The sequence below is a fragment of the Linepithema humile genome, chromosome 1, assembly GCF_040581485.1.
Source record: "Linepithema humile isolate Giens D197 chromosome 1, Lhum_UNIL_v1.0, whole genome shotgun sequence".
NCBI classification, from domain to species: domain Eukaryota; kingdom Metazoa; phylum Arthropoda; class Insecta; order Hymenoptera; family Formicidae; genus Linepithema; species Linepithema humile.
The window spans coordinates 44,865,182-44,877,480 of NC_090128.1; the positions used below are offsets into that span (position 1 = coordinate 44,865,182).

Below are 12,299 nucleotides of genomic sequence, written 5' to 3' on the forward strand. Positions count from 1 at the left end.
TAAGTTCTCGCTGTTTCTTAAAAGATGGCGTAGCGGCACTCTGTGCATGGAATTTCGTACGGAAACGCATCAGCTAAGTAGTACTATATGTAACCTCAAATTCTAGTAGATACAGTTTACCACAGTGTCAACCACGTGTTTAATTACCTATTGCGAAAATGTCTACTTTTGTGCCAAATAAAGTGTTTTTGCGGGGAATTTTATTGCACTGCTTTATTCAAAAGAAATCTGCAGCTGAAGCACACAGAATTCTTGTTGAAACATATGGTGACAATGCTCTGTCGAATACGACATGCAGAGACTGGTTTAGGCGCTTTAAAAATAATGACTTTGACCTTGAAGATAAAGAACGTTCTGGAGCACCGACAAAGTTTGAAGACGAAGAAACCTAATGAAACTATCACGGGAGCTCGCTATCGACTTCAGATGATGCGTTTGAGTCGAGCTCTAAAAGAAAAGCGGCCACTATACGGGCAGAGACACGACAAAGTCATTTTGTTACATGACAATGCTCGGCCACATGTGGCAAAACCAGTCAAAACTTACCTGGAAACGCTTCAATGGGAAGTTCTACCTCACCCGCCGTATTCACCGGACATAGCCCCCTCGGATTACCACTTGTTTCGGTCGATGGCGCATGGTTTGAGCGAGCAGCGCTTCCATTCTTTCGAAGAAACCGAAAAATGGGTCGATTCATGGATTGCGTCAAAAGATGAATCGTTTTTTCGACGGGGGATTCAATTACTGCCAGAAAGATGGGAGAAAGTGGTCTCTAATGATGGACAATACTTTGAGTAAAGTTATTGTAAGCCTTATATTTTAAATTAATGTTTTTTTTTAACAAAAAAAACAGCGAGAACTTATTCAAGGTCCTAATAATAAAAAAATGTCAACTGCAAATCAGTCTATGAAAGAAACAAATAATGTTGGTATGTATGTGTTGGTATACCTCTTTAATAGATATAATTATATATATATGTATATAATTATATTTATTAAACTCAACAAATTCAATGAATTTAACTCAAGCAATACAAGACAGCGTCGAGTTGTCATGAATCATAAAGGTTCTAGATGGTTATGTATATCTCATTTTTCGGTCTTAGTGAAACTAACTCGAACTTGAATTATCGTAAACACCCATAACCATCTAGAACCTTTATGATTCATGACAACTCAACGCTGTCTTGTATTCACGAAGTAAGGCCGGCGTCACATAGAACCCGTAATCCGTAATCCGCACCGGAAGTCCGCAAAAGTTACTAGGGATTGCGTCCGTAACGTTACGTGTGTTTTATCTCCTTGTGTCCCATGGAGCCGTAATTCCATGAAATTTCCGTAAAAGTTACTAAAAGTTACTAGTTATTACTAGTAATGCTTTTTTTAATTTTATTTATTTAACTAAATTTGACGATTTAATTAAAATTTTTGTTAAAATTATAATATATTCTGTAGTTTTCTTATGAATAAAATACAAATAAACAATTATAATCTGTTAAATAAAAAATAGTAATACCGTTACGTGTGTATTTACGGCTCCATGGGACACAAGGAGAAAAAACATACGTAACGTTACGGACGCAATCCCTAGTAACTTTTGCGGACTTTCGGTGCGGATTACGGATTACGGGTTCTATGTGACGCCGGCCTTAAAGTAAGGAGACGTAACTAGGGCTGCGTTCCGAAATTCACTGCCAGTACTGAAAATCTACAATATACGTAACGTAAATTATAGATTTTCAGTACTGGCAGTGAATTTCGGAACACAGCCTAGGGCTTGTTCGTTTTAGCTACACTGGGGCTGCTCTGGTTCTGCTCTACACAGGATAATACAGGACAGATAAATAGTTTGTCCTGTATTATCTTGTTTAGAGCAGACCCAGAGCTGCCCCAGTGCAGCTAAAACGAACAAGCCCCTAGATAGCGTATAGAGAAAAAAGTTGGTCACGAAAAATGTTCCACGAAGGAGGAGGTTTGCCGAATGGAATAACTTGCAACATTTCGTCGCCATCTTAAATCTGTTCTTTTTTAGCTGTACCATGAGGAACATGAACTGAACTGACTGCACTAAGAGCAAGAGCAAGTAAAAAGCTTACTTTGTGCTTGTGAAATATTCGTATGCAACGTGGTATGTGTGCAAATAATTTTAATTAAACATTTATATAAGGTATATATTTCAAGATTATAAATTTTAAAGTAAATGTAGTTTAACATTTAACATTTTATTTTTAATTGTTTTGCAGAAAATTAGAATTTATTGTAGTATTAACTTTTAATTTTTATAACCTAAAATTGTTGCATGTTAAATCAATTAACATTTCGCTATAAGCAATATCTTTTAATCTATCTATCTATTTATCTATCTATTAATAAATCAGCATAGATATATTTTCTAAGTATGTCCAAATATTAATATAAATAATTTTTAGCAATATATTAATATTTTCATTTTTTTATTTATAAGATAATTTAACTGCATTTTATTTTTAAATATTTTTAATTTTTATTATAGATATAATAAATTCTGAAGTAATGGCCTGTTGTGTCAAAGGTTGCAATTCAAGGGGAGATAAAAAAGGATCAGAAAAAAGAAGTTTGTTCACACCTCGTACTGTAAGTATTTATGTTGGTTTTATTTTCAGAAATCATTATTGTATTTATGTTAAGGAAAAATATTTTTATTCAAGTTTTTTCCAAAGTTATCGCGAGTATATATTATAGTATACGAGTATATATATGAGTATATTGTACAAGTATATACTTTATTTAATTTTAAAAATAAAAACACAAAGGAAGCTCTTTTTTTTATAATCCAGAGCGGGGATTTTGTAACTTCTAGCGACGATATCGATATTGTTATGTTGTCGTTGCGCAGCTTTTTTGTCATCTATAATATCTGCGCAACGATAACATAACGATATCGATAGCGTCGCTAGAAGTTATAGAATCCCCGCTCTGAACTGGAATAAGATCGCTCAATAAACTTATTTTATTCTTGTACAAACGTTTCGGCGCAACAATTTAGGCCATCTTCAGTGTAATCTTAGTTACAATAACAAACCTACAATAACAACGTAGATAATTATTCCAGCTCAGGGTCTTAAAGAGCTTCCTTTGGGCGGTATTCATAGTCCGTTCTTATATTCAAAATCGTCTTAAGCACGGACTTATATTCGCTCTCTTCGTCACACATAGATTGTGTCTGACGAAGAGAGCGAATATAAGTTTATACTTAAGACGATCTTGAATATAAGAACGGACTATGAATACCGGCCTTTGTGTTTTTATTTTTATTAATTGTTTAAAGAATAACCCATAATATTTCTTATTAAGAATTATTTAATTTTTTTATAGAATGATATGTTTATTTCTTGGTCCAATATTATGTGTAATAAAGATATAAAAATAAAGAAAACTAGCAGAATTTGTGAACTGCATTTTAAGCCTGAAGATATTATTAAAGAAGATGCATTTTTACAAGAAGATGGATCAGTCATTTATGTGCAAAGAAAAAATCCAAAATTAAAAGAAGAAGCTATTCCTACAATTTTTCCAATAAAAAAAAGTATATCATATTATCAACAGATAGAACATAAAAGTGACAATGATGTTATGTCTTCTGACAAGTTTTCAGTTGAATATGAAACTTTGGAAACAGTTTCAACAGAAAAATCAATTCCATCTACACATGTGTGATAAATAAAGTATTGCAAATCAATAAACCTTTGCAAGAAGATGTATCTTTTATGTCAAGAAAAGAAACAATTGAATTTTCTATTGAAGATATCAATATTGCTAAAAATATTAAAGTCCCAACAGTTTATTGGTTTACAAATATTAACAATAGCTGTATGATGTGGACATGCTGGACAAGAGATTTGCATAATATTTTAAGACGTGTTATTATTAAAGCAAATATGAAAGTTCAAGTAAATATAATTCAATAAAACAATATTATTTAATATATATGTACATTTATACCAATAATTTATTAAAATGTTGATATATAAAATAGGTATTTATTGGAGATAAAGAAATTTCTTTTGACACAAAAATAATTCATAACATACAAGAAATTGAACAAATTTTGAAGAAATTAGAAAATTTTTTTCCTTGCCAAAAAGTTAATAATGAAAACAGGTTTGTGCATCAAATTATATTTTTATGTTTTACATAAATAATACTAAAGTAATAACAAAAATATTATTTTAGTCTTTTATATTAATAAAAATATTTACTTTTATTTTTTAGAAAGTTTTTATTTAATAAAATTGTGTATTATAATATAGCTTATATTATATGTAATATAAGCTGTATTATAATATACTGTGCACTATACAAATAAAAATAAAATGAAAAACACACTTTAAATAAAATGCACTAACCAATTTTACAGGGTTACAAATTGTCATGGTTTTGTAATTAAAGAGCAATATAGAGGAGAGAACATGAGATGTTTGGCTTGTAAGAGAAATTGGAAAATATTATTAAGAAAAGCGCATAATTTAACACCAATGCAAAAATTAAGAAATAAAAGCAAAAAATTACAAGTGTCAAATTTAAATCACAAACGTCGAGAAAAGAGGCTTCGAAACAAAGTATATTAAATATTTATATATTTTTTTATAACATACAAATTACATTTTTTATTGGAATTTATTTTTTAACTTAACATATTTGTATATAGATTATAAAATTATATAACAAAATAAAATATTTGAAACATAAGTGCACTCAATGTAATGAAAAAATAATCGAAGAAACTATTTCCAAATTACCACAAAATCAACAATTGGCAGTACAAGCTTGTTTTGCAGCAGCAAAGTTAAAAGATAACAGAGGCATGAGATATTCGAATGAATGGGTATATGAATGCATTTTACTTCGGATTAAAAGTGCAAAAACCTACAATTATTTAAGATCTCATAATATTCTAACATTACCTTCAAATAAAACACTAAATCGTTATATTAAAATTGTCAAAGGTTGTTACGGTTTTCAATCGAGCACATTTGAAATATTGAAAAAGAAAACGGCAAACATGGAACCTAATGATGTGCGAGGTATACATACAATATTTGATTTACAAAAATCAATTTTATTAATATGCAATGCAATTTTTACGTAATACAAACATAAAACATAAATCGTATATCGATAGATATTATATATTTTAATAGCCAAAAAAATTTTTTTAGGTGTTTTGTTGTTGGATGAAATGAAATTATCAAAAACTTTATATTTTAATAGAACAAATCTAAAAGTTGAAGGCTTTGTTAATTTAGATAAATATACTCCAGAAGAACAAAAGAAAAAAAAGGGGGACCATGCATTGGTTCTTATGTTTCAGCCTTTTAAAGGAACATGGGTTCAATCTTTAGCTTGCTTCTTAAGTGTTGGCAGCGCAAGTGCATCAATTTTGCATAAAATTATTATGGAGTGTATTATTTTAACAGAACAATGTGGACTAAAAGTAGACGCTGTAGTGTCAGATGGAGCATCATGGAATCGATCTATGTGGAATATATTTGGAGTAAAAGAAGAATGTGTTAGTATACAACATATTGTAGATGTAGAAAGACGCTTGTGGTTTATTTCTGATTTTCCACATTTAATAAAATGTCTTCGAAATTATTTTTCTTAGTTTGATCGATATGCAGGAATTTGGGTGAGTTTAAAAATTTGCATCATAAGAAACAAAAATCTAAGTACACATAATTTCTTTCAAATAATTATTTAATTTAATAATTAAAAAATATGATAAACAATTATAATCAAACACTGAATAATTATAAATTATAATATATTTTTTATAATTTTATATTGTTCATATTTCTTTATATTAACATAGAAGCATACTATACATTTAATATGCAGTTGGCATTAAACAATTTCATATAGTTATTCTCCGTTACGTACAGACTCCAGATGGTATAATTTCTTTAAAACATTGGTATGCGATACTTGCCATTGAAAATCCTCATGGTTTTAATTTAAAATCTAGTTATTATTTGGATGAAAACCATATTAAACCTAATAGCGTTTTCGATTATACAGGATTTGAACGACCCAGGGTTAGTTAATGACGTCATTGCAACCTCTCCACCAATGAAAGACTTGCATTTATAGTAAAATAGTGATTGATCAACCCTGGGTCGTTCAAATCCTGTATAATCGAAAACGCTATAAGTATTACCAAAAAATGAATGTAGCAATGGCATTTCGAGTATGTAGATAAAGCTATACCGACCCGACAGTTTATTAAGCGTTAAATACTAAATCTGCTTCTTTGATTGATTTAAATCATTTAGGATAAAATCTACACCAATCAAAGCAGATTTAATATTTTGTACGCATACTAAACAATCGGTGTAAACTAAGTCATTATTATAATCATATATGTTATATATATGAATACAATGAAATTAAATGTTTTATGCAATTTTCAGTTTTTTAATGTGGCACCTACCATGCAAATATTGAAAGAAGCAAATATTCATCATGATTTGAATGATGCTGACGGCTCAATTAAATTTTGCAAAAGAGTGAATGCATTAATCACTGCTATGAATAGTCGTACTCCGAAGAACTCATTGCGACCGGATAACAAAATTTACAAGGTAATCATATATAACATAGCAAGTGATTTTATAATATAGTAATTAACATTTAGCGTTGAATTATATAAAATTGTAATCAATTTTTAATTTTATTAACTATTATAATGATTATCCATATATATGTACTTTACAGAATGTCGAAGATTTTTAAAATTTTTTAATTCAATGGGAAAAAGAAGCTAAAAAAATGCATTATAATTTTATAACTGATCAAACTTGTTATGGTTTAAAAATTTCTTTGAAAGCTACTCTTGAGAGAGAGAGAGAGAGAGAGAGAGAGAGAAGAGATTTGTTCTTTTTTGATTAATAAATGCAAATTTCAATATTTAATGACATCTAGATTAAATCAAGATAATTTAGAGGTATATTTCGTTTTTAAAATATAAATAAAAAATATTTGTAATGCATAACTTTTTAAAAATATTAATAAAATATGTAATGTATATATAATTTATAATTATTTTTGTAGAGATTTTTTGGGATGATGCGAAATTGTGGTTCCAATGATCATCCTGACTCTCAATTATTTATACAAATATACAGGTTGATATCAACGTATTCTCTTGTAAAGCCCCCTAAAGGTTGTAACGTATCTACTGGAGAAATAATGAACGTTCTTCTCAATATTAAAGATATAGAAGATACAAAAGAAAGAGAAGAACAATGGATAAGTCAGATAGATACTATTTTGGATAGAGGAAGGAATAATGAAATTTTAGCATATGCCCCATCAATTCTTAATGATCATGATTTGCATATATGTACTACTTCAGATTATATTCTGACGTACATTGCTGGATATGTGGCAAGAAAAGGAAATAGGTTTTCTAAAAATATTATTAATAATAAAAATGTTATTTGCGAAGAATGTTTGAAGACGTTGATTTTACAACCAAATGATGTAATACCAGAAAGACATAAATTAATTCAAATAAAAACAAAGGGATATTTAAAAAATCCTTCAATAGCTTTATTTAATTTGCTTTCAATTTTGGAAAAAGGAATAATAGAGGCAACAAAATGTGGAGAAATTAATGTTAATACATTATTTGAAATAATGGAATTAATTGACGAAGAAAAAAATTCACTCTCATCGGTTGTGAAAAACATAAATATGAATTTACTAAAAATATTATTCGCTTTTATTTAATAACACGGATGTTTTTTTTGGTCAAGCAAGCGAACAAAAATGATAATGCTGAAAGAGAAAAAACAAAGGAAAAAAGGAAATCTTCCAAATTAGTTCAATTAAATATTCCAAATGCTACAAATATGCATTCTCAAATAATTAATGAAACAAATACGGTTGAAACTGTAATACAAATGAAAACAAATGCAAAAAGGCGTAAAATTGAAATAACTTCTTGTAAAAAACAATAGCGTAAAAAGTAAGCGTTAAACTTTATATATATTTTATATACTTACTTTTATATTTTATAAAAAAAAAATGTTTATTTTATAAAATAAAAAATAATTTACTTTTTAATACAATTTATTGTCATATTTACAATTCCAATCCCTATTTTTATAAAATTAAAATTCATATATATATACATAATTTGTAATATAGATAGAAAGCTAATATGCTTTCACGATAATAATTTCAAGATATAATAATCTTCTAATATCTAATTTAAATTAAAATTATCAAAATATTTATTATATGCAATCAAATGTTTAAACTATTGTTTGATTTTATAAATATTGTATTATTTTTACAATTTATCAACAATTTTTAAAAATTCATTTACTTCCTCAATATTTTCAATTACAATAAATTTTGAAAAAGAATGAATTTCATTATTTATATAAATATTAATCTGTCCATTTTGCAAAAAAGCAATTCTTTTTCTTACACTATAATCACTTTCTATTTTTTGAAAACCAAAAAACATTTCATTCCCTCTTGAACAACTCCATTCAGTAGAAGGAAATGTAATAAACTCCAAGTTGTCTTGCAAATATTTAAAATTATTGCGTCCATCATTTTTAGATTTCATCTTGTTTCTTTGTCTGAAATGCTAAAAAATAATAAAGTAATATAAATATTATTTTTCTACAACATTAATATTTTTACTTTAAAACTGACTTTTGTTTTTCTTTTTTAATACTACTTCTATACTATATCTATTATAAATAAATACAATATTATATATTATAATACTTTTTAATATTATTACCTTTTTTCTCTGCAGAAATGTGTGTGTATATGTATATTTTATTTTTAATCTTTATTTTCTTGAATACTGATACTGATAAGTATATTCTAAATTATATATATTATCATCTACGGCGTTTTCTTCTCTAAAATATATTTATAATTATATTAACCTTATTTAAGATAAACATAGTTTGTATTATATAAGATTTATATTCTTTATATTCTTTATGTTCTTTAAAAATTTGTAACATTTTTTTTATTTTTTAAAAATTTATTTGTTTATTTCAATTTCATACTTACGTTCCATGCTTTTCTAATCCTTATAACCTTTTCTCTCACTGTGGTCTCATCTGTCATTGACAATTTAAAGATGGCGACGAAATGTTGCAAGTTATTCCACTCGGCAAACCTCCTCCTTCACGGAACATTTTTCGTGACAACTTTCAATCTATGTAGTTACGTCTCCTTACTTTTACTTCGTGCACACAACATATAATGGCACTGGATCTCCATCACCGCACATGCGCAGAGCTGCACATGCGCATACAACCGGTCCTTAATCGGAACACTGAAGCGCGCGCCGTGCGGCTTCTCAGTAGAGTTCCTTACTTATAGGAACTCTACTTCTCAGCGTCATCAGCGCATCTAACGTCAGAAATCGGAAACTGGACATTTTAGCTGGACATTCTAGGGGCGGTATTCATAGTCCGTTCTTATATTTAAAATCGTCTTAAGCACGGACTTATATTCGCTCTCTTCGTCACACATAGATTGTGTCTGACGAAGAGAGCGAATATAAGTTCGTGCTTAAGACGATCTTGAATATAAGAACGGACTATGAATACCGCCCTATGACAGCGCTCGGAATTAGTTGCACATTTCGGGCCGATTTCCGAGACGACGCCTACTGTTTCCCCACTACCGCCCGGCCGCTGGCGGCCGAGCCGCCGATAGCTCTGGCTCAGGAGCGTCTTATATTAAAAATAGGCTGGATTGTTTAGGCATCTTTCAGGAAATCGTAACATTTTCTTCACTACCTAAATAATGTTTATTTTTATTAATACATAATATATATATATTTAATTATTAATGAAAATAAACATTATTTATGTAACAAAGAAAATATTACTATTTTCTGAGAGGTACCTCAACAACCCAGCCTATTTCTTATATAAAACGCTCCTGCGCCAGAGCTATCGGCGGCTCGGCCGCCAGCGGCCGGGCGGTAGTGGGGGAACAGAAGGCGTCGTCTCGGAAATCGGCCCGAAATGTGCAACTAATTCCGAGCGCTGTTCTAGGAAAACGACAATTTTTTTAACATTTTGACTTTGGATTATTATAATTTTTTTTCTACAGCACCTACAGTAAAAACAAGCATACTTTTCTTATGTAATTTGGATATGCGCTATCGATTGAGTCTATTATCAACTCAATCGGCCCAGCCGTTATTGAGATCCGATAATCTCGGCTCGTCTCAACTTTCGGGCTCGCGTAAAGAGACACGGTCGGTCTTGCGCTTGCGTTGCGCGCTGCGCGTGAACTTGGCGCGAGACACTACCGTGTCTCTTGATTCTGTGTTTTCTTTGTTTTCAATTATATCTGCGATCTCATTATCCTTAGGTGGTGGGACCGAGATAGCCCAATAGGCTTATTCTCTAACTTTTTAACGACAATGTAGCTATCGTTATGTAGCGAATATTATCGCAAAAATATTTGTATATATCACGGATGCGATATTTTCTATCGGGCTTCGGCTCTCGAGCCCCACCTACACAAGCGAGAAGCGCATACGTGTGCTCTCTCTAGTCTTGGATTTTAATATGTCTCAGTATATGTATATTTTGAGTACATTTTCTATGAGTCTAAACAATTGGTAAATATACATGCACGATTCTTCAAGGATATCTCGTGTACATAACATTTTCTGCCCCTTTATTTATTGATTACAGATCTAAAAGTTAAATCTTAACTGTAAAAGGTTATGCATATCTTTTAATTGGATTCGACTATAAAATGAAAAATAAGAATAATTATTCATGCGGGATGCAGTTTGTTGATACTTGCAAATTCAACGTATAATTGCGTAATTTGTATGCATTGTGTTTCTGTTTGATGATGCGGTATGTCTATTTTTAAGAAACAAAGAAACCAATGTACAGAAATTATAATAATTCTGTAATAGCTGATTTGAAAATAATAATGTAACCTTTGTGCAACAAACTAAAAAAATATTTTTTTTCCAAATTTATTTAACACAAACTAAAGCCTGCATCAAACTATGCAACTTGTTGCAGCAATTCGCAAGCAATCTATAATAAATTACTAGAAATGCTGTGTGTTGAATGGTGTATTTTAAGCTGTTATCGTGAAAGCATTTCTTATCATCACGCTCAAAATTTTTTTGTACTGCGCTCTCAAACATCTTCTGCAAATGTTACGAAGAATTTTTTATTGCAGTTTCAGCAAGTTCACTAGTTTATTGTCAATAAATCAAAATAAACGCTCGTTAAAACAGTGTCTTAAATTGTGATTTAAAATTTCATATGTGTTTGCAAGCACAGAAATAGATTTCAAATTATTATGCATACGTTTTTGCAATTCTTATAATTATTTGTTAATATTTGTTACTTTATACAATAAAATCAAAACTAAAATTTTTGAATAATATTTTTTACATTTAAAATATACAAAGCTATATGTAGAGATTTAAAAATACCTTATAATTGACTTAATTGCTTACAAGTATGTGTTGTATAGTTTTATATCATCGCTAAAAAGATCAAGATTACCGTAAATTTCAGGAATAAGATTATGAAGAGTGTAAAGCATATCTAAACATTTTGTGGTTTTTTCGAAATCAAATTTGACAGTAGAAATGAAAAATTTTAATTGTTGGTCGAAGATATCTGTAAAATGTAAAATAATGCTTGTCATTATGTAAGATTCAATGAAAAAATAACAAATAAAACATTGTGGTTTTTTTTATTATTAATCATGGATATCAGGATTATTAAACTATACTATATTTTTAGATTTTTAGATAATTAGCATATTGATTAATGAAACTGATCGATTGAAATTTGAAAATATTTACTTTGAGGAAGATGAATTTGTTGTTTTAACCACTGCCGAAATTTACATAATGTAGCAAAAAATCTTCGTTTCCACCGTTATCCTCCAGCACTTCTTCAAGTGTAGGCATTTGGAGCTTCATCACTTTTGTTATCACCGTATCCTATCTTTATCTAACCTATCTTTATCAAATTGCTTGAGATATGTGCAAATTAAAATTATTGCATATATTAGGCAATATTTTAAAGCTACATGCTTTATACGGAAAAAAATTAAAAATAAAGTTTCTGTTTTAATTTGGGTTGTCTAAAATGAGATAACAATCGATTATTATAAAATATTTATATTAATTTGAATTTTCTTGAATATAAAAAAAGAAAGAAAGAAGTGCACAATATTAGTTTGATGTTTAAAGCAATTTAAGAATTTTTTCACATTTTCTTTTT

The 12,299-nt window shown here is 29.3% G+C and overlaps 1 protein-coding gene and 1 long non-coding RNA gene across 10 annotated transcripts; one reads left to right on the forward strand and one right to left on the reverse strand.

Moving 5' to 3' along the window:
* Window positions 1-1,892: 1,892 nt before the first annotated feature.
* On the forward strand, window positions 1,893-8,111 carry LOC136997364 (uncharacterized). Of its 9 annotated transcripts, XM_067348373.1 has the most exons (11): window positions 1,893-2,128; window positions 2,513-2,613; window positions 3,355-3,929; window positions 4,016-4,140; window positions 4,397-4,598; window positions 4,688-5,063; window positions 5,199-5,548; window positions 5,645-5,668; window positions 6,450-6,620; window positions 6,754-6,982; window positions 7,090-7,313. In XM_067348373.1, the coding sequence occupies exons 3-10, from the start codon at window positions 3,747-3,749 to the stop codon at window positions 6,769-6,771; spliced, it is 1,449 nt and encodes a 482-aa protein (XP_067204474.1). In that variant the 5' UTR covers window positions 1,893-2,128; window positions 2,513-2,613; window positions 3,355-3,746; the 3' UTR covers window positions 6,772-6,982; window positions 7,090-7,313. The 9 variants fall into 9 exon arrangements, with proteins under 9 accessions (XP_067204474.1, XP_067204250.1, XP_067204197.1 ...); XM_067348149.1 differs by lacking the exon at window positions 6,754-6,982 and having other exon boundaries at window positions 1,902-2,167; window positions 7,090-8,111; XM_067348096.1 differs by lacking the exon at window positions 6,754-6,982 and having other exon boundaries at window positions 1,902-2,128; window positions 7,090-8,111.
* Window positions 8,095-9,313, reverse strand: LOC136998729 (uncharacterized). Its single transcript, XR_010889279.1, has 3 exons — window positions 9,082-9,313; window positions 8,801-8,924; window positions 8,095-8,641 (listed from the first exon to the last, which is right to left on the reverse strand). It is a non-coding gene; the product is annotated as an uncharacterized lncRNA (long non-coding RNA).
* Between the last annotated feature and the right edge of the window lie 2,986 nt (window positions 9,314-12,299).

What these genes read in the sequence shown, in the direction of transcription:
- LOC136997364 (XM_067348149.1), top strand. Translation starts at nt 3,747, where the DNA reads ATGTCAAGAAAAGAAACAATTGAATTTTCTATTGAAGATATCAATATT. An exon ending in AAAGTTAATAATGAAAACAG is followed by an intron (nt 4,141 to 4,396) that starts GTTTGTGCATCA and finishes CCAATTTTACAG; the next exon opens with GGTTACAAATTGTCATGGTT. An exon ending in CGGATAACAAAATTTACAAG is followed by an intron (nt 6,621 to 7,089) that starts GTAATCATATAT and finishes TTATTTTTGTAG; the next exon opens with AGATTTTTTGGGATGATGCG.